Source organism: Mercenaria mercenaria, chromosome 6 (assembly GCF_021730395.1).
Source record: "Mercenaria mercenaria strain notata chromosome 6, MADL_Memer_1, whole genome shotgun sequence".
In the NCBI taxonomy this organism is placed as follows: Eukaryota; Metazoa; Mollusca; class Bivalvia; order Venerida; family Veneridae; genus Mercenaria; species Mercenaria mercenaria.
Window position 1 is genome coordinate 22,190,851 of NC_069366.1, and position 25,567 is coordinate 22,216,417.

Here is a 25,567-nt window from a genome sequence, read left to right on the forward strand (position 1 = left end):
GAACGTCATTTACATCCGGAAAGCATGGAATAAGTTCTGGAACCGGCATACGGAAAAAATATCAACCTGCGTATGAATGTCATCACATGTGCACATTCATAAAACGGCAAAATTACTTTCTTTCTAGAGATAAATTAATTATGTAAAAGATGTTGTTAGGTGAAATAAGTCCCAATAAAGGCTGCAAATCAGCTTAATATTTGCGGATCCCTTAAGTCATGGGCAAATGTCCTAAACTAAGCACGCGTTACTTTGAAAAGTTTCATTTGAATGTACAGTTAAGAAACATTTATGGTCACGAAATTATGATGTTCCCATAGACTCCCATTATGCAGGAGTTTTAATTTTTCAGATTTGTCTAGCACAAAATCAAGCATACGACCTTACTTTGATCCGAATGTGTAGAGTTACCTTAAAGCAGTTAGTATACAAGTGCTCACAGGCACGTAAGCCAAAACGTGCGGCGGCGTGTGTTGTGGTTTTAGTTGGAGAAACAGATTTACAAGTTTTTATTTAATTAATTTACAAGAACAGAACACAACAAAATTTTAATAATTATCTTATACCACATGGTATCTCGTTACATAAACATTTACATAACCATATTGTACCCAAGGTTACATGTCATAAGTTTTCAGGTCACTTGTGGATAATGACTATCATATGTAGGCCACTGGCATCAGATCAGAAAGAAAATGCCTCCGTACGTGTTATACCCTACCCCTAGGTATTCTATAAGAACCATGGTCGTGAACGGGAAAATATACTAACCCATTTCAATCGCGTATTTCATACCTAGAACACGCAGTTCAACGGTAAATATGTACTATTGATATTAAACAAGCGGTAATTTATCTTCCGTTGTGTACCGGTCACATTTCTTCAATACTTCTTATCTTAGAAAAACAACGTGTAGTTTACAGTTTTTTCAAAGTACACAAAAAACTTACTTGAACTTCCCTGGTGAAGTTCCGTTCTAGATTACAGACACACTCTGATAGGCTGATGTGAAGATGTATGTCAGTCGTCATTTTACTACACGTGTACGCTAAAATGTTTATACGCAGCATAAATGTGCAAAATGAATTAAATAAACAGAACAGATGTATACCAATGTATGATTTCAAGTTCAAAATCATATACAAGATGAATTCCATTCATCATTTCGAGTCTTATCGTAAAACTGTGAATATATTGCATTCTGTTTTAGTTTGTTTACATATCGTTTAACATGTGCACACTGCCGTGACCTCTAGACCGGATGTTCATTAGGGGAGTTCACGCAAGTTTTTTCTGTAACGTTGACTAAAGCATAAAATATATGGAGCATCTCTGCAATATGGAATATTGAGACAATGTGACTGGTGCAAGATGGAAGATAAACTATCGCTTGTTTAATATCAATAGTACACATTTACTGAACTGCGTGTTTTAGGTATGAAATACGCGATTGAAATGGGTTAGTGTATTTTCTCGTTCATGACCATGGTTCTTATAGAATACCTAGGGGTAGGGTATAACACGTACGGAGGCATTTTCTTTCTGATCTGGTGCCAGTGATGTAGGCAGTCGAATACGTCCAAGAATGTATGAAGAATAACTGTCGTGTGTAATGATACAGGCAGCCAAATGTTTCGATTTTACTCAGACTAACACTATTTCTTTCCTATTTATTTCCAGATTGCAAAAAGGTCTGGGTAAACGTTGAAAATCCTAGCAGTTCAGAGAATAATTCATTCACCTCTAATAATGGTAAGGCAGCTTTGTAAACCTTATACACGGAATGCAATTGAGCTCAAATCGCCCGGTTTTATATATTTTTATCCATTTAAGATAATAAAAGATATGAGCCGCGCCATGAGAAAACCAACCGTTATGATAGTGGCTTTGCGGCCAGCATGGATCCAGACCAGCCTGCGCAGTCTGGTCAGGATCCATGCTGTTCGCTTTCAAACCTTATTGCAATTAGAAAAACCGTTAGCAAACAGCATGGATCCTGGCCAGACTGCGCGGATGCGCAGGCTGGTCTGGATCCATGCTGGTCGCAAAGCCGCTATGTTGGTTTTCTCATGGCGCGGCTCATATAACCAGGTGTCATATTAGAATATAATGGAGTATGCTCACATTGTAAGAATCAACAATAAAAGGAATTCATATTCCATCATCTGTATTGTATAGACATATAATTTTACTATATATTAATGAAACAATATAAAATCTATGGCCTAATTAAAAGACGCCTGATCAGTATAAATGAAACAGATAATTCATATATGAAAACGGTATATACATATAAACATCGTTATATCCGCTGGCTATTTTCAAATATCTGAAGAAATAAATGAAATTAATATTATATCTGAAAGATAAGTATAATTTCGTTGGGTATAAGCTCCTACTTACGCTAATAAATCAAATAATAATGCAAAAACTATCTTCAGAGAAATTGTTTCCTTATTTGCTACAGACGATAAGAAAAATTAATTAGATTTATGATATTAATGGAGATTTAAAATTGTTTGCGACAGAGGAATGGTTAAGCTAGGTAGGCGGTAACTATGGTGTAATCTGACAAATCCTCACTTTATTAGTATACCATAATAACGGTTAATAGTTATTTTAATGCTAGTTACTTTTTACGCAGACACCGAATTTATACATTTCGGTCTTATCTATTTATAGATTCAGTGTGCGATGCTATGCAAATCTGTGGAAGTCAAAAATACGCGGGAAACATTCTCATGGAGTATGACTCTGTTATCACGCAAGTTCCGTGCTCGTCTTTGAATGCCGTTATCTGTCAGAAAACTGCCAAACGTACGTATATTAAAGTAACTGTAACATATCTTATTAATTTGAAGTTACCTAGAAATAAGAGAAAATGCTGGTACTTGCAACACCTGATGTCGGGTTATTTCTGTTTTCGATTTATCTCTTAAAAACACGTGTTTTACATTTTACATCTAATATCATTCAAGGATATGCTATATAACATGTCAGTAGTTTTTATGCCACCTCCCCTCGAAGGGTGGCATTTGATATGCGTAGATGACCATAAAAAGGTGTTGTTTTTGCTAGCTATTTTTCTAGAATTATGGCCTTTTCTTAATTTCACAAAATATGCCATAGTGAAAAAATTGGTGTGTTTCAACTCCTCATACACTTTTTGAAGGAATTGATTAAAGTTTGCTAAGATACACAGTCTTATCTGAATATGACCATACAGGATGGGCTGTAACCATTTTTGGTTGCGGGTTTATCCCGCTACCAAAGTTAAAGTGTATTTCTGACAATCATAGCATCTTTATTTTATTTTGAATCACATCCAAAGGATGTTCATGTGCTACACAAAATAGTCCCATTCATGAACAATGCGGATGAATTATCAATGAACAAGCAGTTCTTATTCAACCTGTATCCACTCACACTGACCATTTAGATTATAGGCCTAACTAAACTAAAGGAACCAGCGTGGGAGCCATCTGGTCTAGTCGCGTAATGGCTGCCAGGTATTTGAACACTAATTTTTCGCTTGGCATGGCAACAGAGGTCTAAATTAAAGCTAGTTTCTGTTTAAATTTCATTGTGGATGTATTTGTGACATTTTGGTAGGAAATATGGGACAGCAGGTTGTATTTGGTGAAGTGAATCTCAATTGTAGTATGAGTAGTACTTCCAGGTCACAGCAGTGTGATTTTGATGTCAGTTTACAGTAAGCAAATGTGACCAGAGAAACCTCTCTTAGAAGATACATGACCCCTATTTTTCTCTTCATTTTATATCAGTTTTATCATAACTCTTTAAAATGAGGTAAGGATTTGTTCTCTGAAATGGGTCTAGCTATGTTTGGTAGCTCTTTAAGAAATGTCAGTTTTATATAGAATATATAGGGAAAACTATTTAACTGTAGTTGTGACCTATATAAGATCTATCAATGATAAGGTATTCCAGTCCATTGTTACATCACAAGCTAGGTCAGGCAGAGTTTATCTTAGATATGAGGCACATTCAATTTGTATTTGTTGCTCAGTCGTGTAAATTTATAAACTGGCATTTAAACAGAAAATAAATCTACCAAAAACCGGCAACCATCAGACATTTCAAGGTTTTGATTACCAGTGTTATGGCCCTGTCTTAATTTCACTATATAGGGTATAGTGAAGTCTTTGAAGGAATGGGTTCAAACTACCTTGATACATGATTGCTCAGTATGTGGGGCATCCGTGTCCTATGGATACAATTCTAGTTAATACTAGATTTTACTTGTTTCTACCATCGACATTGCAAGATAGTTGTTTTTGATGGTCAGTTTCTTGACGACTGGACAAAATTTGATATGTTTTCATGACTTGATATAAATTGGCATACTGCCAGATATCAGATATTTATTTGACTTCTCTTTGCTTCCAAGCATCTAAAAAATTTCATTCTGTGAACATATATACAAACTTAATTTTACACCGGAGTGTTATCTTTATATAAATTCCTTACGTAATGTAAATTTCTGATTTTATATGAATTAAATGGTGTTCTGCAGATTTTATAGGGAACATAATGACATCCATGCTTATTATAATTGCAAATATATTTTCCATTTGGAAATTACATCATAAATGTAACTTTGATTTCTTCTTCATGTTTGATTCATCCGTATTGTAACGTCGGGTTTCGTTGATTTTTTTGTTGATATTGGTGGAAACAGACCTTGATAGGTAGTAGTATCTATTCTAATAATCGAATTCATCAGAAATTTAGCATGACATGAGGTAAATACGATTGTAAATTCAAGTCGTTTTATATATATCTTCAAAATTGCAGTTGATTTGATTCGTATGAAACTTTCAGGTTAAGTGGGGTCGTTCTATTGACGTATATCTGGTGAATCTGGTTTGAAGTATTTTTCAAAGAGAAGATACCTTAGATTTCGAAAATGATTCAGTGGACAGAATTGAGAAATTTAAAAAAATCGAAATTTACGTTAATATTGTCTCTCTCCAGCTTGTATTATTTTACGACATTCACATAAAGGGGCCAAATGTGCTTATTTCCTTTATCCCATTCATGATACTTGTATATTTAAACCTATATAATGGGTCAAAGTTAAATAGTCACAAGGCTTAGTGGTGTTTTTGAAATCGTCTAAGATGTCTGTTGGTTTTATGTTAACCCTTAGCCCGCTAAATTTCTAAAATGGACTGGTCCATCATTCAGTTTGGGCAATACCATTTATTATTCCAAGGAGTGTTCACTGAAAATTTACTGACTGAATAGCGAACGGGTGTGCAGGCTGATCTTGGTCTACACTGGTCGCAAAGGCAGAATCGATTGCCGCCAGCAGGCTACAGGTTAATTAGTGCTTAATATAAGGTATGAAACACGCTAGAGTATATACCCATTTTTACATGTCAATATATCTGAATGAATTGACTGTGCATAAAGGATTAGAATCAGATGTAATTGAAATATGTTGAATTCGTATACATGTTCATACATTTACAAAGATTCTTAACCTTTCTAAACATATCCTTTTAGGTACATGTACTTAATTAAATTTCATGTAAAATGATTATTGGCAGGCAGCGAATACAATATTTGTTCGGTAGATTTTATTGCGACGTTTAATATTAAAATGTCGGCTACTAAGAAGATTAGAAGTGTGTATATAAAGTGTGTTGTCTGAGCTGGTCAACCAATATATCAAACCAAGTTGACAGACACCGTCTATATCTTTTACTAAATAGACATATTAAATAGATATTATTTCATATCTTATAGGCAATTTAATAAAACAATTAGTTTTTCAAGCACCTGGGACCACAATACGTAGAACAGTTAAGTTGTTTCCTGGTCTAGGAATAAAAATCTTTTATTTTGATAGATTTGCCGGAATTCTTTCTAGTATTCATATACAACAGCAAAAAACATTTGCCGATGGATTAAACTGTGTTTTATTTCATAACCATTCATAGACACACAAACCAAAGCGAGTCTTCTATCATTTTATTTAGTTCCGTTCTATGCTTAAAAAGGATTTGATAGTTTCTCATAATTTCCACAAAGTTTATGTATGATAAGATAGGTTCAAATATTTCTTTCAGATAATGAATTCGCACAATGATTATCAGTGTAATCCGCTACTGAATAAAAAGTGCTTTTTTTTTTTGGAAGACAGCAGTATGAAACCTTTTGTTATTAGACCTTAAACCTCTGCGCCGACTGGAATCGAATAAAATTTAATATAATACGTTTACTTGATTAGTTCATTAGTCGCCGGTAGAAACCAGAATTTTACTTGTATACTAGTAGACTTGTATACTGTATACTGGCTCCATCTGTGTTCAAAACCAGTACGTAATAGGTAAAATCTCACAAAGTATTTCCTTTATCCAGAGGAAACGTCAACATTTAAACATTTTCCTTCCACATTCCATATAACATGCATAAAGGTCAAATAAAGTATGAGGAAATTGTAATTTGTTCTTGAGTTTCAGTTAACACACAAAAACAAGATTCTCTGAATAAATATGATGCCAGTCTATCTACATAAATAAAAAAAACATTGTGCGGAAGTTTAAAACTAAACATTGATTACTTAGGCGACCTACGAAGACATTTGTAGCAGTGTTATATTTATAACAAACGTTGACATCATATAATGTTGGCAATCGCCTTACACCAAAAAGAGAAAATCAGCGAAAGTATGTCATCAAATATGCATGGAGACCAGTTATACAAACAATGCCTCACTCATTTGCTTTTAAGATGGACTGATAAATGCTAATGTACGAGGGTTGTCCCCAATAAATCGTAACCATTGGAAACAAATCATTTTTATTGACGTCAGATTGTAATTATTTCACACACACACACACACACACACACGCACGCACGCACGCACGCGCATACACACACACACATATTTTGTCTATTTAAAAAAAATAACAACAGCAACAACTAGAATCTAGAAAAATGTTTTGTTTTTAGATGTTTTAAGGTATTTCCGCAAATTGAAATTAGAAATCCATGTGAAAAATCAGACCCCTCAAAACAGCTTTCGAAATGCAAGTACACAAAAAATATATGATAAAAATTGAAAAGATATATCTGTAGGTAAACTTGCGAGCATGAAAGCTACGCTGAACCCTATCTCCACAGTGCTTTGGAAGAAAATGAGTGAACATTTTTGGTGCAAAATTTCGGTATCGTATGCAACCTAAATTGCTATAAAAGATTTATTTTCAAATCAAAGAAATGCCAAAATAGTGCATACGAGCGTTATTTTTTCAAGAAAATGTCGTTAAACATTCTAATGCGCAAAACACGTGCACAGTTTTTCTAAAATATTTCGCCGCCATGTTTATTTCAAGGAATAAAATATATGATTGTTCTTTTACCTGAGATTTCCTTACTGAAATATGTATGTCTCCTTATTCATGGTTAGAGATATCCATTTAGTATAGTTTTTCACTGTCCGATCTCCTTAATCTATTGCCGATCCTTCACATTAAAAGAATAAACGCAATGTGTAATGATAGTTTTTCGCTTTACACACCTCCCTTGGACAAGAAAGCCGTTTCACTTAAAATTTGTAAGTATCCGCTGACAAAATATTACTGAAAGATCGAAACTTTTTCTAAAATAAAGTTGAATTTCAATTATTTTCAAAAACTAGAAATATTACACATTGTGTTGAATTTATAAATAAAACAAAAATCCCAAAATAAACAATTTTAGATCTTTTCCGGGAACTATACGTTTCAGCCGAACTACACATTTCAAGATGACACAAAACTGACTTCTCTGCGTAAACAATGTCAAAGTTCACCTGAGGAACATTGCTGAAAAAGTAAAAGTGCTTACTTGTTTCAGTTTTACGTCCTGTAGAAAACAATCAACTTTCAACTTTAAATGCATAGATGTTCTATAATTATTCCAATGTAAAAAACCGTCCGATCTTTTCCGTGAGAAATAAAACGAAGCAAATTTAACTATTTGTTTACACTTCAACCATGTGAAATTAAAGGCATGTATTATCACGAGACTCACGTGCATTTGAACCTCGTGGTGACTAAAGTAAATTTACTTTAAAGTATGGTGTCTCAGTTGAGTCAGTTATTTGTTCATTTCAGAGAACATACATTAAAGGTGTTTATAAGATTATGCATGTGTACAAATATTTACTAGTCTACTTTATATTGACGACGATAGAAAACAAGTGTGCACTCGGCAAATAGCAAGTCTATCATTTTCAGGTGTATACTGAACACTGATCCCAATGTTCGTAATTTTCAGATAAAGAACTCGTTATCCTTGGTTTCGTAGACAGTCTTAGTACTGGACCGCTGTTTCTGCTGTCAACACAGTAATGTAAAGTCAGTGTCCATTTCTATGCCGGAATTTCAATGCACATTTATTATCAGTTTAAATCTATGAAAATGTGAAAAAATATCATTGTTTAACGAAGAACCAAGATGCAGAAAAGTTACTTTTGAGATATTGCTGATTTTAATCATCAGGTTTTCGCGTGAGAAGTTCAACTGATTGCATTTTGTAAAATGTTTTGTAGTTATCTACAACTGTATACAAATTGTATTACCTCTTAACATATTTGGCTGTACATTTTTTCTGCGATTTATTCTCACTGTGTTTTCAAAAACATGCTGCATTGTTCTCATATTGTTTAAAAAGTCGATATATCAAAATTGGTTAGTTTACGACGCATGAAACATCTAATAAGGAATCACTATACACATCGAACTTGTCCCGGACCAGTATGCGGAAATACTGTGGCCTAATGTTTCAAGATTGTCTAAAAATATTTGCATATATCGTGATAAAGCAAATATTTCGATTGTTTTATAATTTACAGTCTAACCTGTCTTAAGCAGCCAGCCAAGGGAAGCAGACAATTTGGCCGCTAAAGCCAGGTGACCGCTGATCGGAGGTGCAGCCAATATATGTATTTTTCAGACTTCTGGCCAGTTTAGCCTTTAGGCCCATTTTTGGGGGGGGGGGGGGGGGGGGGGGTTCCCATTATTATTTTACCAGGATACAATGACGTGCATTTGCCTTCGCAATACGAATGGTCTTCTTAGCAATCTAAAACTTCGGCGTGATTGTTTTACTACAAAAATTGTTACAGACAATTTTCCAACTTCAAAACAAGTTTGTTTACAATTTTCGCCATTTTGGTAAGGGAAGCTACTCTCCGCGCTTATTGTCTACGCTAAAATCTACGATTGCCGTTACGTTCGGTAAAAGATGGAGTGGTTTATATTTTTTTTCAAACAGAATTAATTTCGTATAAATTCAATAGTATTTTGATGACAGAAGTATGAAAAATCACAAATATTATACTACTAGCTAGTTATCGAGTATTATCTTTAACCGAGGTCAAACTGTGAACAACAAAATTGACCCGAGGTGACACGCTAATTGCCGATAATTACTGGCCATTTGATCATAACAAAAAGGGGATTACACCTTTGGTTATCAGTTTTAATTGAGAAGCTCATGTCATTTTGTCGTTCTTGTGGTGAAGTCACGCGAAACTTAGCAATCACGTGCTTCTCAAAAATCGGGTATCTTCGGCGATTATTGCCTAAAAATAATTGATTTTGGAAGAAAAATGGCCGCTGAAAGGGGTCAAATACGGCGGTCGGGAGGCAATTTTGGTGGCCGCTGGCCGCGGACGGCAGGTGGCCGCTGAATAAAGTGATAAAATATAGGAAAATCCGTCGGGGGCGTCATAAAATGGCCGCTGAACGGAGGTGACCGCTGATCGGAGGTGACCGTTAGTACAGGTTAGACTGTATAAATGTAGGGATAACGCATGTTTTTTCGTGTTATAACGTCTTCAGAATCCCGAGGGATTCTGAAGATGTTATAAAACGAAAATAACATGCGCTAACGCTATTCTAGCATAAAACGCGAAAAAACAAACAAACAATAAATGAATACATTATCCTTCATATCATTAACTTTCCATGAAATGTGCGGGAGTATCAGAGTTGTTTTTTTTTCACGTTGACGTCATTTCCATTTGAATTATCCGTTTTGGGGCAGTAATACGTTTACGCTCTGCCACGGAATGCACATATATAAAATGGTGTTATAACAGCACGTGAGCGCGAGAATCTCTCTGTTAACACACGTTTTCTCTCCTTTTAAAACCCCCTAAAAACGTGACAAGAACAACAGTTTTATGCTAGAATATACAATCACATATGAGTGAGAAACTTACGTTAAGTAATTTCGGTAGTTACCGCAGGAAGTGCCGAAAATTCCATTTCCACCAAATTTTCTGCGAGATAAGCAGCGCGTAAGTACATAAAGTCCACTATAATAAATTAAACCTTTCTTATACTTGCACAATCCTTGAAAAGAATTTTGGATCGTTGCCAAATCTTGTTCACATTAAGTCTGAGACTTGTCTTACAATTTTAGGCAGTTTGGTACACCATACGTACAAAAATCATTGTCCGCACATTGCACTACTTTTATGTATGCTGAAAATAGCAATATGACAGATTTATTTTCGTTTTAATACATGAGGTGGTCAAGTTTGAAAACAGATTTTGTAATAAGTTTAGTTCTATTCAGTAAGACAATTCTCCTATGCACTAATTGAAACTTTGAACTTACTTTTGCCATTCATGAATTTATAATAAAGTATTTTGAAAGGATTTATAAATCTAACCAAAAATTTGGAAAAATACAGGTAAAATATCTTCTTTGTTTATTTCCAAATTTTAGTTTTACTTTTTTATACAGCTACTTTTAGTTCAGGTCTTGCAAACTGAGCTGTTTTGTATTCTGGAACAGCTGCATTTGAAAGATTTTGTTCACTATATTTTCACACTTCAAATGAAGGTCACTCTAAATTCAAGATGGCGGAAGTACCTTAAGTTTTACTGGGCTCTGATACACGTGAGCGGCGCATTTCCATAAGGTGTAACAATATTGAATTTGTGATCTATACCCAAACTATGTAATAGAAAGAGCATTGAAACTCGAGGGTAAACGATTTGTACGAGGGGGCGTAGCCCCCGAGTATAAATCGTTTACCCGAGAGTTTTAATGTTCTTTCTGTTTTGTATCATAGCCGTCCATATATGGTAGTTGTAGGCGTTCCACATTGCCATATACAGCAGTTCAGTGAGTACTTAAAATCCTTGCTTTACAAATGTGTAAAGCCCAGGTAAAATAAACCAATGCGAGAGCAGAAAATCAATAAGATACACTTCGCTGTCTACTGTTCCATACATGCTGGCATACTTTCCTATCCAACAGTGCGGTAACTAGCGTGCGGGTATTAAATACCTGCACACTTTTAGTTACCGCACCATGTACTCAGTGTATACGATTTACCTGCACCCCATTTGTTAAGAAAAAACACCGAGCTATGATACAATAAAACTAAGCAAATTGTCAAAAATTCGCTGTTTGTTTTTATGTTTATCAGTATATCCTTTTGACGTCACGCTGCCAAATTTCAAATGTGTGACATCATTATCTGTTTAATAGTATCTAATGATGAAACGCATCATGTTAAATGGCGACGTCGGTAAATGCCGCCAAGCACAGACAAGAGATCATACTATGTTCAGAATCCGAAATAAGTCCTGCATATACTCTTAAGATATTGCAATAGGTTGGGAGACATCAGAAAGATTCGCCGCCACTAGATTGTTAGTGGCATTGCAGATTATCTACGGGACATTTCATTATTGTCGTTACTTGATGGTCGGCGTCGTCGTTTGTTAAACGTTTTGTTTAGGTCCATCATATCATTGTTTATCATTATGAGTTGACTATGTAGGCCAAGAACCATAACACTGATAAGCATTTTGTAAGAATTATGGCCCTTTTTGTAATTAGAAAATTTTATTTTCTTGGTTAAACGTTTTGTTTAGCTCCGCTATTTCCCAAAAACTATAAAAGCTACAGCTTTGAAACTTTATACACTTGTTTACCATCATTAGATTAGTAAGCAGACCAAGAACCATAACTGTAACTTGCATCTTGTCAGAATCATGGCCCTTTTTGTACTTAGAAAATTTGAATTTCTTGGTTAAAATTTGTGTTTAGGTCCACTTTACAGACTTGTATATAATCTTTAGGCAAGTACGTGGACCAAGAACCATAAGTCTTATATGCATTTTGTCTGAATTATGCCCTTTGAATTTCTTTTTATTTAGGCCTACTTTTCTTAAATTCTATAAGAGCTATAGCTTTGAAACTTTGTACACTTGTTTAGTAAGAAGGCCACGAACTATAACTCTCTCTTGCATTTTGTCAGAATTATGGGCCTTTTTAAACCTCTCTGTTGTTTTTTGTTTAAGATCACTTTTCTTGCATACTCGCTATAGCTTAAAACTTCAAATATTTTTGTCATCAATTAAGATGGTTAAGAAGGCCAAGAACCATATTTCTTTTTCTTTTTTTAATATTGTCTAGTACTTTCAGACGAGCGATGTCACACGCTAGCAGTGTTTTTGATTTTTATAATGGTTAATCCGGTGACATTTAAGAGAACTTTACGCTGTGCATTTTGAACTCTGAATCGTGGTAATTAAGAGCACAAACGACGCGAAGGCTATGGTTATTTAATAAATATACAGATACTCATTTCTTTCCCAAAAATTGAGCAGTGGTAGAAGATAATATATTTTATTGCTGACCGAAGTTATGATCGGAGGATTTCAAATAAAACCTTGTCTTAAAGGTGACATATCTTCTTGCAAGAATTGAAATCGCACATAATTATTGAAAGTTATCTGTTGCACTAGAGAGCAATCAGTGTATGTTAATATGACATGATTACTTTTTAATTTTCAAGGAATGGAAAGAAACGAGTCTAGTCAAAACTGCACAACACGTGTTGGACAGCTGGGTACATACGAAGGTGGTGGCAGAAATTACAGCAACAATTTAAATCAGTATTTTAATTTCGAAGCAAAACAAGGGTACAGAATTATATTCGAACTCCTTTCGTATGACATTGAATTTCAAGACCAGTGTCTATATGATTATATTGAAACAATTGGAATGACAAGAGACAAGAAATATTGTGGCAAAAGTTCGGAGGCAGTAACCTTCATATCAAAATCTTTCTCTTCAGCGATACGTTTTAAAACGGACGAAGATATCACGGCGGCTGGGTTTAACTTAACTTGGTATTGGGTCAAAAATGGGGAAGCCTTTCAAACAATGAAACAAGAAGACAAATCTCTTATCACTATGCATTCTGTAAATTACCCGCATGCATTTCCTGATGGAATTAAAAATTGCTCAAATGTTGTTTTGCCAGATGATATACGTTTACTTGTTACAATAGAAAAACTGGCGTTACCGGGCAGTCATTGTAGTGACAGTAGTTTTGAACTAATGTCGGGCTCCAACGTGATAAAAACATTCTGTGGTGGCGCTAGTGTAGAGAGCTTGGACTACTTTTCTCGGTATATACTAACAGACAGTGGAAATATAAGCTTCTGCCTGACGGCTCCTCAACTTAGGAGAGGTGAAGGAATTCTCCTGCATTTACGGCAAGGTTTGTCATGTTTCAGAAATATTTTCAACAGTAAGTTTATTTTATGTGGATGGCGTGCTTTACATTTTTTTAAATCTGCCTTAGCGGCCAGTTGTATTCAGCAGCCTTGAGGGGCCAGTCAGCTAACCTCCCAAAATGACATTTTGTTCTAATTTGTAGTTGTGTTAAGCAGCCATCTGCTTTTAACTAAAGCCAGATTGTGTGACGCCCTTGGCTTGCCGCTTAAACAAGTTTAAGTGTACTGTACGCTTCATATTTTTATGTAGGCGCTTTAATGAAATGTTTTATATTTTGCGTTACTTTTTATTTTTCAGTTCAAGGAAATTCCAGCAAGCTAAACAATACTATTACGCTTCTACCAAACGAAACGATGGAGTTTTCTAGTTTGATGTTTCCGCACATGTTTCCAGCAAAAACCACACATGATGTTATTTTTAGAACAAACATTGGCTACATAGTCACTGTAACGTTAAACGTCACGATCAGGCAAGGGAATCAATGCTTATTAGATATCATACAGCTAATTGACATTTCTTTGAAGGATGACAGTAAAGGGTTGAAATTGCATCCTTGTGTAAATTTGACAGATGACGTAGATAATAGAACAGAGGTTGTATTCAGGTCAGTCTTGAACGCTGTAAGGTTGGTCCTATCAAGCGGTGATCACACGTCTGATAATTCCTCTTTCAAAATCTCGGGAATAATCTCGTCAGTTAAAGGTGAGTGAAAGTGATAACCATGTATACTGTATACTAAACACTGTATGTACTATTTATTAGGCCAGCATTTTTTAATTTTCTGGTTTACGGGAGCGCCGACCCTACTTTTTGACAAAACAAAATAAAAATAAAAGTCATTTTCAGTATTTTTATTTTCATTTTACCCGCCGACCGTCCATAATTGCTGCTTCCAAAAATAAAAGCTTAACTGTATGGTAGAGGTTTTTAATCTAGATCAGTAGACGCATGAAAAATGGCGGCCTACATGAATGTACATTGTGTGAAATTAAATAGGAAAAATATACAAGTTTACAGACAATAATCTTTGGAATAAGTTGGCAGAGATAACAAGTATTGTAAACAAATTTGATCTGAGTAGAAAATACAACATCTAAAGCTCGACATTAGGAGTAATCACCTACGAAAAAAGACCTTCACCTGTCAACGCTGTCCAGATGTTGAAAAATCTGGCGTATCACATGTACGAGATTTGTTGTCTGTATATTATAATTGGACAACGATCAAATTCATGTGGGACTGTCAGAAAAATACCACAATTCATAAAAAAGGAAAGAATCCAAAGAAATGGCAAGACGGAAGAGCAAAAGTGAGTCAACTTGCTAAACACATTTTTTTACTTTGAAGTCTTGAGGGGTAGAGAAGAAAAAAAATAACTAATGTCACAATTTTCAGTAGTTCTGTTCTATATAAAGTGCAATTTCAATGTAAAAATGACACATGTACCTGCAATTGCTTGACAATGATAAATGTAATAAAAGATTCAAACTAGTCAAAATAATTGGACAGTCCGAGTGGAACTAATGGCCATATGAAAAAGATTCTCTCAATATTTCCTAGAACTGCGTAAAATAAGTTTGACTAAAGTTCTAGCCAGCTACTGTAACTCAAAAGATAATTATCAGACATGAAACTCCCAGCAATATTCTTGCTTAATAGGGAATTAACTTGAAGTAAGGACATTTATATGATAAAATATACACCGTACAAGCAGGTAAGAAGTTTTGACAAGCTAAAATGCATCAGTTATGCATTTAAATAAGCATTTTAATAATTCTTTGCATCAGAAATTAAACTTAATAACTCATGATATTAGTGTCAGGAACAATTTGGGCCAAATAAGCCAAGTAAATTTGGGCCGAATCAGCCATGGTCCGAGTCAGCCTGTATTCAAGTGGAGAGTCTTATAAATCTCAGATAATGTTGTTTGAACATCAGTCGAGTGGTTGTTATTTTGTACACATTTTAACTGAATCAAAATTCAGATTGTTTTGGCTTGTCGTACAATATAGGTGGCACTGACAGTCGGTAAAATATAAAACAATATTCAAGCCACTGAAACTTTACCAAAGCAATTTAATTTTAAAGTCAGTGTGCATAATATTTATCAATTCGTAACTTTTCATTTCTAGTATGACAGTGCCTGTCTTTTAAGACTGCATCTCCAGCGAAGTAATATGCATGTATGCAGGATGCAGACCTAAAGTAGTCATTGTATATCCCCATTTTAATAGCAGTTTTTATTCATATTTATATAATAAACATTATGCAGTGTTCTTATGATATGACAATGTCAGCTGTGGTATATGTATATTTTATTATGAAAAATGTTTCCATATGTTTATTTTTACTACAAAATAGATACATACAAAAACACAGATAGTGGTTGAAAACGACAGTATACTGAGATGATGAGATATAAACCAGTTCAGAATAGTTCATTTATGAGCGTGTATGCAATTTAAGCTTGCAAGCTTGTTTTCTGTGGTTTACAAAAAATAAAAAAATTGTATCCTTTTGGACGTTTTATTTTTATTTATTTGGTCGACTGCTCAAAATTGGGACTTTTATTTTTATTTGTCCCCCCCCCCCCCACCCAAATTTTTTGAAAAATAACCCGTAAACCAGAAAATAAAAAAATGTTGGCCTTAAATATGAATTTGTGGACACTGTACTTCGTATATAGAAGAATGGAAAAGTACAATATATTTGGCTATACCAGTATGTATTACATTTGAAATTGACAGTGACTATACTCTATAACTTTAGTATATTGTATATAAATGCAGAAAAACTTTATATTTTACAAAATGTATTTGATGTTGAAAATAGCATAGTATTACACATTTTATATAAATTTCAAAATGCTATACAAGTACGGTTCAGTAATTGTGTAAATATTCATTTGTTGCAAAATTCTTTGCCAGTTATTTTTGGAAACGAACATTAAACGTTCGCTCAAAAATAAAAGAATATGGTTGAAAACAATTAGCTGTTGCCTATAAAAACATGAAAAGTAAGAAATGACTCATTTATGTACCATGACTTTTAAAATGATTTCTCGCTTTCAGCTACGGTTCATTTCCAAATTGCATAAAATAAAGATAAATGCAATTTTTTACCAGAACATTTCGTTTAATCGACAATTAAGGTATGACCCACCTAATGGTGAATATTTCAAATGTTAAAAACAATGTTACAGTAATATACTGTATTCAGTGAGAGACTTGTATGCAAAATTTAAACAACTTTTACTGTGTCGTTTTTTATAAATTGTGTATAATTCATCATATTTCCTCCAGCACAAGAAGAGACAAATGTCAAAGTGATGGCCACTGTCCAAAGCTTGCTTTATATATAATACTGCTGAATCTTAGATATTTCTTAGAAGATAAACACGCTTCCTTACCAAGTATATTTTGATTGTAAATGAAATAGAGCCTTAACTTCAGCTGTCTGCGGTATATTGTTATACCGCTTATCGTATAAACAGTCAACAAAATAGATCAGTATCAGGTGTTTTAAAAGATCATTTTCACATAAAATTTAATTAATGCATTACAAAAACTTGTATTAGTCGAGACTTATTCTCAGATATAGAACAATACGTGCGGTTGAAAACAAAAATGAAAACAATCTTTCTTTCGAATTGAAGTTTGGTCAAAATTATGAACATTAGAATATGAATATTTGTTTTTAAACCATTTTAAAAATGCCAAATCAAGAAAAAAAAGAATGACCGCGTCGTGAATCGAACAAGGACCGCCGCGGCAATAAAAAAAGTATTCCGCTGTCGTTACCAATAGCGCTATAGAGGATTTAGTGTTCAATACGCGTTAGATATAGATATTTATAATCGAGACAGTTTACATCAAGTAAAGCGTTTCAAATGCTTAGATATTCATCGTAAAAAGTAGTAAAAACAACTAATTTTCATGTTTCCGTAACATTTTTTTCTGTCAGTAATTAAGTTTCAAAGCATTCTTAAGAAATATAGCATTAATTTCCAGATATCTAAAAAAAATCTCGTTTTCTGTTTTTGTCGAACAATCTTGAGGCCAGTGCCTTTAAAGGATATCACTGTTGTTCGATGACAAATCTTGTAAATTGAGGGGTTTTTTTTTGCTCCTGGTCACTGAATACTGATTTCATGAGTTTTGTTTCCGATTTTAATTGTTGTCTGGTAAAATAAGGGTAACGTTTGTCCGAAGGCTTGCAAAAGAATTTTCAACAAATGTATATATTTACACATGTATTGAGTCACACCAAAGATCAAATATACAAAATATCTGATATCAGTGAATACGAGAAATATATATTTAAGCATCACAGCAATAAATTAAGAAAACAAACAATGTTTTAGGTATTTCAGTTTAATGTGCTAATTTGATAGTTGTAATTGTTAATATACAATTTTGTTGTAAGATGTAAATTGCAAATGTAACAGAAGGCAAAGACACAATGACACAAAAAAGCGGCAAACTATTTGTCGTGTCCTAGGTGTTCTTGGGTCGAAGACATGAAGGCACGACAAATAAAGGACGAAGAACCATCGACAGAACAGTTTGCCGATAAAATATTTCTTTAGTTTGCCCCTAAAAGATTGTTATTTGCCTTCAATGTTTCGTGTCCTCGCGTATTTTCCCCGATACGTAAGGACATAATGACATGACAAATCATCAGTTTGTCATCATTTCGTGCACTTGTGCTTACATGTCGTCTCCCTGGAGACACAAAGACACGAAATAGCAGAAATCGGCCATCATATCCGAGAGCGCGTTCGAAAGCACAAACTGCCATATGAATCCTAGGAGACATTTTATATCAATTATATCAAATAATAATCACAAATCAGAGGCAAATAATAGTCACAAATCAGAGGCAAGAATCGCAGAAGTTTGTAAATGAATACTTGTAGTTGTCATAGTTATTGAAATATCAATATTAATCTTTCATTAAAGGTGATCATTTTATGATGAAAAGCAGCATTAATGATTAGTACTGGGAATCATTAAATACCCAAGTCGATTTATCAGTGATCGTAGAACCCCAGAATTTCACAAGGTAAAATATGATGAAAAGGCAACTGCTGGAAAGAGAACAATCTCTTCTACCCATATATATGCGTCAAAGTATGGGAAAATATCTAGAAATATGAGAAAATAAAAAAACAATTTCAGGACTGTTAGACGCATAACTGTGCTATCCTGTAAAGCAGATAACCTAGATAGCTTACTTTTCCATTGCATTGATATACAGGGGATAGGACGTAAATGGTGTCTTTCGGTGGTTTAAGGCTGAACACCACTAAATCCAGCTCTTCTTTATTTCATATAAAATCCACTTACTTCATAACGGTTTTTCGACATTTTCTAGCATATCAGATTTTCAGAGACTTATATTCTCATAAAGAACTAGATCGCTACTTTACAAAAAGAAAAAGAAAAAGGGGTGTCAACTTTTATATAAGAAAACTACAGTTCGGTAAATACAACCCGCTGAATTTACTACTTTTCGCTTTCTTTCAATTTCTCTTTTCGAGACATTAAATTCTTACGCCGCCATTTTTACCCAGCATGCGATAGGAACATGCCAATTTCAATAGAATGCAAAGTGATATATACTGAAACACGGTAGGGTAAATGTAAGCACGTTGCTGTCGAGAAAATGCACTTGGAAAGGAAAAAAGATTAGTACTATTTATATTTGGACTACTCGTGACCAGCGGAGGCTTACATTCTATTTGGTAGTGATCAGCCTTAAGTGAGAAAATCATGTCTATCGGGTAAATATGGCGGATTTAGTTGACAAATCATCACCCTAGGACGGATATTTTGCCAAGTAAGTGAGTTTTTCATTTGCTTTTGATACATTGCATGCATGCATTCTGTGACCACACTATTTATCTCCTCCGAGACTGTACCTGGCGCCGTAAAAAAATATTGAACGCTTTTTGCGGAGATAAATAGTTTAAGTCCTGCTCAAGCCCACTTTTCCAACGATTTATGTTGTAAAAAAAAAACCCCAGGTCAATTAGTATTTGTGAATAGAGGTCCAATGTTATAAGCACTAAACCCACAACTGGGAAGCGACATATTTATGCATCAGTCAGAACATCACGGTACATGGTAAGCACAATTTACTATTCTAACGTGTAAATGCCATAATCTATTCACACAATAAACTGATTGCATTTAGCATGTACTTACATTTACGCACACTTTAAGTAATTCAGTACAACACAATAAAATGAATCATCATTTGTTAACTTGTCTTTGCAAATATTATGAAACGTCACAACTGAAAACGGTTCGGCTGTCGAAATGTTTTGTGGCGACTATCCTTACATATACATTGGAATGGTGTCATACTAGTAACTCTTAGTACAGTGACCCGAATAGAGACCAAATTGTTTTAAAGTTCCCCGTAAGATACTGAAATCGGCTTAAACAAGAAAAAATAAAACGGCAATAAAAGGTTTTTGCACTTGTGCTATGCAGACGTAAGTAAAAATTAATAATTATAAAGCCTTGGCTATCATAGACTTGGTCGAACTTGTACTGTTTTTTTTTTTACAAAAATCGTTGGAAAAGTGGACTTGAGCAGGACTTGAACTGTTTATCTCCGTATAAAGCGTTCAATAAATTTTTTACGGCGCCAGGTACAGACTCAGGGTAAATTGTCGGGAGGAGATAAATAGCGTGGTCACGGTATGCAATGTTTCCAAAGTAAAAGAAAAACTTTCTTACTTGGCAAAATATCTGCCCTAGGGTGATGATTTGTCAACAAAATCCGCCATTTTTTACCCGATAGACACAATTTTCTCACTGAAACCACCGAAAGACACCATTTACGCCCTAGTCCCCTGATATAACATGGACAGGATTAGAATTGACAAACGGTGTTCACCGTCAACAATTTCACTCTATAAACAGATTGTTTCCCTTGTGTAAAGATGGCTTAGGGTAAATTACTATTATATGTATGTTTGAGCCGTGCCACGAGAAAACCAACATAGTGGCTTTGCGACAAGTATGGATCCAGACCAGTCTGCGCATCTGCGCAGTCTGGTCAGGATCCATGCTGTTCGCTAATGGTTTCTCTAATTGCAATAGGGTCTGAAAGCGAACAGCATGGATCCTGACCAGACTGCGCAGATGCGCAGGCTGGTATGGATCCATACTGGTCGCAAAGCCACTATGTTGGTTTTCTCGTGGCATGGCTCATTTAGCATTTAAATCACTTCTTTAAAATGAAATATGCAACATTCATAATATTTCGATCTGTTCTGAAACAGATTAATGAAACATTAACCAGAAAAAAAAGATTGACATTGGACGGCAAACAAAAACAATAGAAATTGAAATTTTAAAATTAGCAATGAAATGAAATGACAGCCATTTTGGGCGAGGTTGTCTGTTGTTCTTTAGATAGGAAATAACAAATATGGTATTTGTTGTAAAATTATGTGTGTTTAATTTAACAATATATATCCTTTAAAATATAACAGAGGTTCACATTATATCATTACATAAAGCATGTTTATTAACTGATTTACTATATATTGTAACACCCATACAAGGTATAAAACGAAGCCATCAGTCATTGACTGCGCCTGAAATACCTTCCATTTTACGACATAAATATTATCCAGATGACTACAGTTTCTTGTTAGTATTCCGACTTTCTCGCCGGTTTTAAAGTTTCATAAAGCTGTATGTCGCATAGTCCCATTAAGGTAGTTCTGAACGTTTAGTAAACCGGAAATGACGCCGTTTATTTGGAAAATGCAACATAATGCCTAGTAGTCATTATATCATATATATAGGTAGTCTTATATAATTAGAGTATTAATATTGTTATATAAACAGTCATCCGCACTATCTTTTTTCAGTTTAATATTCATGTGGGAAAGTTGGCAGTTACTTCCGGAGAACAGGTTTGTACTGGTACAGAATCCAGGAACACTGGTTAGGTTAACTGCCCGCCGGTACATGACTGAAATACTGTTAAAAAACGGCGTTAAACCTAAAACAAACAAATAATATTGCAGCAGAACGGTTTTGATGTACAATATTTCAAAATAAATACGTAAACAAAACGGATTGACCATACAGCCTAGGAAAAGTTTACTTAGTATCTGATAAATATATATGTTTATGTCTTTTCTGTCGTATAGTAATATTCGATGAAATAAGTTAAAATTGGGTAATTCAGGTTGTAAAATTTATTATATATTGTTATGTTCTAGATCCGCTATATTTGAACAAAACAAGACGAGAAACTGGAACATTCGACGAATGCTATGAAAATACATGTGAAAATGGCGGGTCATGTTTAACGGCAGCTGAAGGACGGTATACCTGCAGCTGTCAGAAACAACACACAGGTAAGTCATCCGGTATTAAATAAAAATGTACATTAGTTGTTAAAGGTAATCTATTGGAAAAAATAATTGTGTATGCTTTTGATTTGCTGGTTTTATAACTTAAGTGTATAACATCAGGTTTTGAATTTCAAAATATTCAAATTTATATGAACCGCGCCATGAGAAAACCAACATAGTGCGTTTGCGACCAGCATGGATCCAGACCAGCCTGCGCATCCGCGCAGTCTGGTCAAGATCCATGCTGTTCGCTTTCAAAGCCTATTGCAATGAGAGAAACCATTAGCGAACAGCATGGATCCTGACCAGACTGTGCGGATGCGCATGCTGGTCTGGATCAATGCTGGTCGCAAATGTACTATGTTGGTTTTCTCATGGCGCGGCTCATATTATAACTACAGTCGAGACTGTTTTAAGAGACCGACTTTGGGAAGCAGCGAAAAAGGTCACATATGACAGAGAGTCTCTTAAAACAGTCTCACTTAACAGGAAGAGGCTGGTTTCATATATTTTTCCAATTAAAGTACATGAATATCGGATACTTTTATATTGGCCTCTTTTAAGGTAGGAGTGGAAAATGATTAAATACTATTTCTTTAATTGCATATTGATAAAATATAAATTTCAAATAATTTGCATCATTCGTATGATGTTGATAAAACAAATTTAAGCTCATGATCTGGCAAGAAAATAAAGGGGAGCAGTAAAATATAAATGTTCCATTTGAACTATTTACACACTGAGGTTTATGATATTCATATTTTTGTGTACTAATTGTTCATTGACATTTAATCGATTATTGACTGCATCTTAAATCTGTGTTTACTTCGTCGTTTCCTGTTAAATACCGCCATATTTTTGTTTCACCAGGAATAAAGTTAATTTATGCACCGACTCCGAATTCTTCAGCGACTTTATACGCTGGTTTTCCCTACTCGAGCAATTCAAGTGCCTTAACACGCTGTTCTAATGTCAAAACAGTTTTTTTTTATGTTTTTCATCAGCCATTTTTTGTAAACAAATAAGTTATCGTCTCAAACAACTTCACGCGAGATAAAGAACGGTAACTCTATCGTGTAAAATCTTGCGAGGGAGCGTCTCAAAGTCGCTGAAAACGGTCTATATATCGATTCGGGAGCCTGATTTCACAGTCGCTTGTCGCGTAAGGCAGGGGGTTGCTTAATTCAGACTCTTTTAATAATAAATTGCGTCCGGAGCATAAAATATGGTCGCATATGACAGGGAGTCGCTAAATTCAGGGGGTCGTTAAAGCAGTCTCGACTGTATAATGCGTGCATTGCGGCGATTGTGCTGCACATGTACTCCTTGAAAATGGAACAGAACGACAATGTATCGCTAAATATGATTTACAACTTTCATTATCATTGTGTAAAACATGGATAAAAAGTAGAACGAGTGCGATATATTATATAAATATTGCATTCCTGAGAGGGTGATATGAAAAATGTTCACCACGAGATATATGAATATCGACCGAGGCACCAGCCGAAGTCTATATTCATATTTCGAGGGGTGAACATTTTTCATATCACCCTCTCAGGAATGCAATATTTATTTTATTATACCGAAATAACATTAAAGGTCATTAACATTTACTGTAAAATCAACCTAATGATTTATATGATCAAGTTATCTAACGTTAAAAATGAATTACCAAATAATGGAGACTGAATTAAGGAGTGCTTACTTGTTAGCACTCGGGTGGAAACTCTATTGTGTAATAAGACATATTTGATAGATTTAGTCGAGACGTTTGCATATCGCTGAATCCTATGTTTATGCGCATAATTATTTCAACATTGTGACACTGCTGAAATCGCTAGCAGTAACATTCGAAAAACGGCGATAACTATATTATTTCTAAACGAAACATATATGTTTGAGCACTTATTTTCTTAGTTAGCTCATTTCCAATCTGATGGAAATAGTTTCGATTCAATATTTGATAAAAAGTTGTTTTCGAAATTTTTGGCACGTAGAACACGGGTTCACAAATGAAAGAAATTTAATCCTAAATTATAAAAGCACATCTTCTGAAAAGTTAACGTCTCAGTCTTTTACTCAGTGCAAAAGTATCAATCAGTCAACGGGAGATATGAAAAAATAATATCACATGCGCAGAAAAACAAAATAGCGCATTTGCGCAGGTGATATGAAATTATGTATCATATCACATGCGCAGAAACTGAAAATACTATTTTGCGCATGAGATATAAAATTACTGGGGAATATGATATATTATTCAAGTTAACTAATGGGAAATTTGCATGTGATATTTATGTGAGGTATAATAATTCTATATACAGCAGGCGTGGTAGACACCTGTTAGACATGGTACACAATCATGACAATGGTGATATATATCTGTGATTAAAGTGTGAAAACTGCTCTAATATACTGTTAGAAACCAAGCACCCCTGATGAAATGACAAACAAGTGACAACAGTTATAGGTGCAGAAAATATCCATAAGTAGAAAGTATCTGATGTGAACAGATATGAGGATTGGGATTGAAGTTAAAATGTATTGGATATTCTTTATATAAATATAATAAATAAGTTAAAAAGTTATTAAAAGCTCACCACACAGCTCTTAAGAAACTTGTTATTTACCTACTAAGGTAAGTAAATGTGTATTAACAAGAATTGACTTATTTTATGTGCTACAAGGCATTGTGTTTATTGTACAAAGCCATGATAAGCATTTATAGAGCGTGTTTGTCACCCATATATTAAGTGTATAGCTGTCATTTTCTGTACAAACTTGACTGCCTTATGCATCTGATTAATAACAAATTGATATAAAATGCCCACTGAAAACAATTTTATTTTCATTTAAGAAAATAGATCTACCGCTATATTTACATTTGTTTAACAGCATAGACATTACTATTTCAAACAATATTTACATTTTGTATTAAAAATGATTTCTAAAAGCCCTTTGACTACATACTGATTTTTTTTTAGTAAATTAATATGAACTCATTGACTACTGATATTTGGCAAATGCATTTTTAAAAATCCTTTGATAACTCTGATTTAGTAAATGTATATCCCTTCGACAACCGCCTCGATTTCCTAGTGGTACGGCGTCCGCTTCGATTGCGGGAGGTTCTGGGTTCAAGCCCCGGCTGAGTCATACCAGAGACGTGAAAAATGATATCAGTATATCTCCCTTGCTTGGCGTTCAGCATTAAAAGGGAAACTGGCTTCTCTTCTCTCATACGCTCGTGGCGATGGATTCCATCAGAAATGAGGTCTTGAGAATGATTAATATAAGTTGTAGAACTTGCTTCACAATCGACCTAAAATGAATTAGTATGAAAAAAAAAAAATAACCCTTCGACAACTGTTATTCAGTAAATATTTTTCTATAAAGTCTTTGACTACTTTTATTTAGTAAATGTAATTTTATGAACTCATCGACTACTGTTACTTATAAAATGTATTTCTCACCAACCTTTTGACTACTATAATTTTAAAATGTATTTATCATTAAGCCTTTAACCTACTGGTAATAAGTAAAGATACTTCTCATAACCCTTTTGACTACTTATTCCCTAATAATTCCTTGACTTCTTTGAATTCATAA

General features: G+C 34.4%; 1 protein-coding gene across 1 annotated transcript in view; it reads left to right on the forward strand.

The window, feature by feature from the left end:
- Nucleotides 1-652: 652 nt before the first annotated feature.
- The window catches only part of LOC123549434 (uncharacterized), a 37,620-nt gene continuing 12,705 nt past the window's right edge, over nucleotides 653-25,567 (forward strand). Inside the window, exons 1-6 of the mRNA XM_045337537.2 lie at nucleotides 653-665; nucleotides 1,681-1,752; nucleotides 2,683-2,817; nucleotides 12,842-13,552; nucleotides 13,867-14,271; nucleotides 21,821-21,958. Of these exons, the coding sequence (XP_045193472.2) occupies nucleotides 653-665; nucleotides 1,681-1,752; nucleotides 2,683-2,817; nucleotides 12,842-13,552; nucleotides 13,867-14,271; nucleotides 21,821-21,958 (1,474 nt within the window). The remainder of the gene's footprint in view (nucleotides 666-1,680; nucleotides 1,753-2,682; nucleotides 2,818-12,841; nucleotides 13,553-13,866; nucleotides 14,272-21,820; nucleotides 21,959-25,567) is intronic.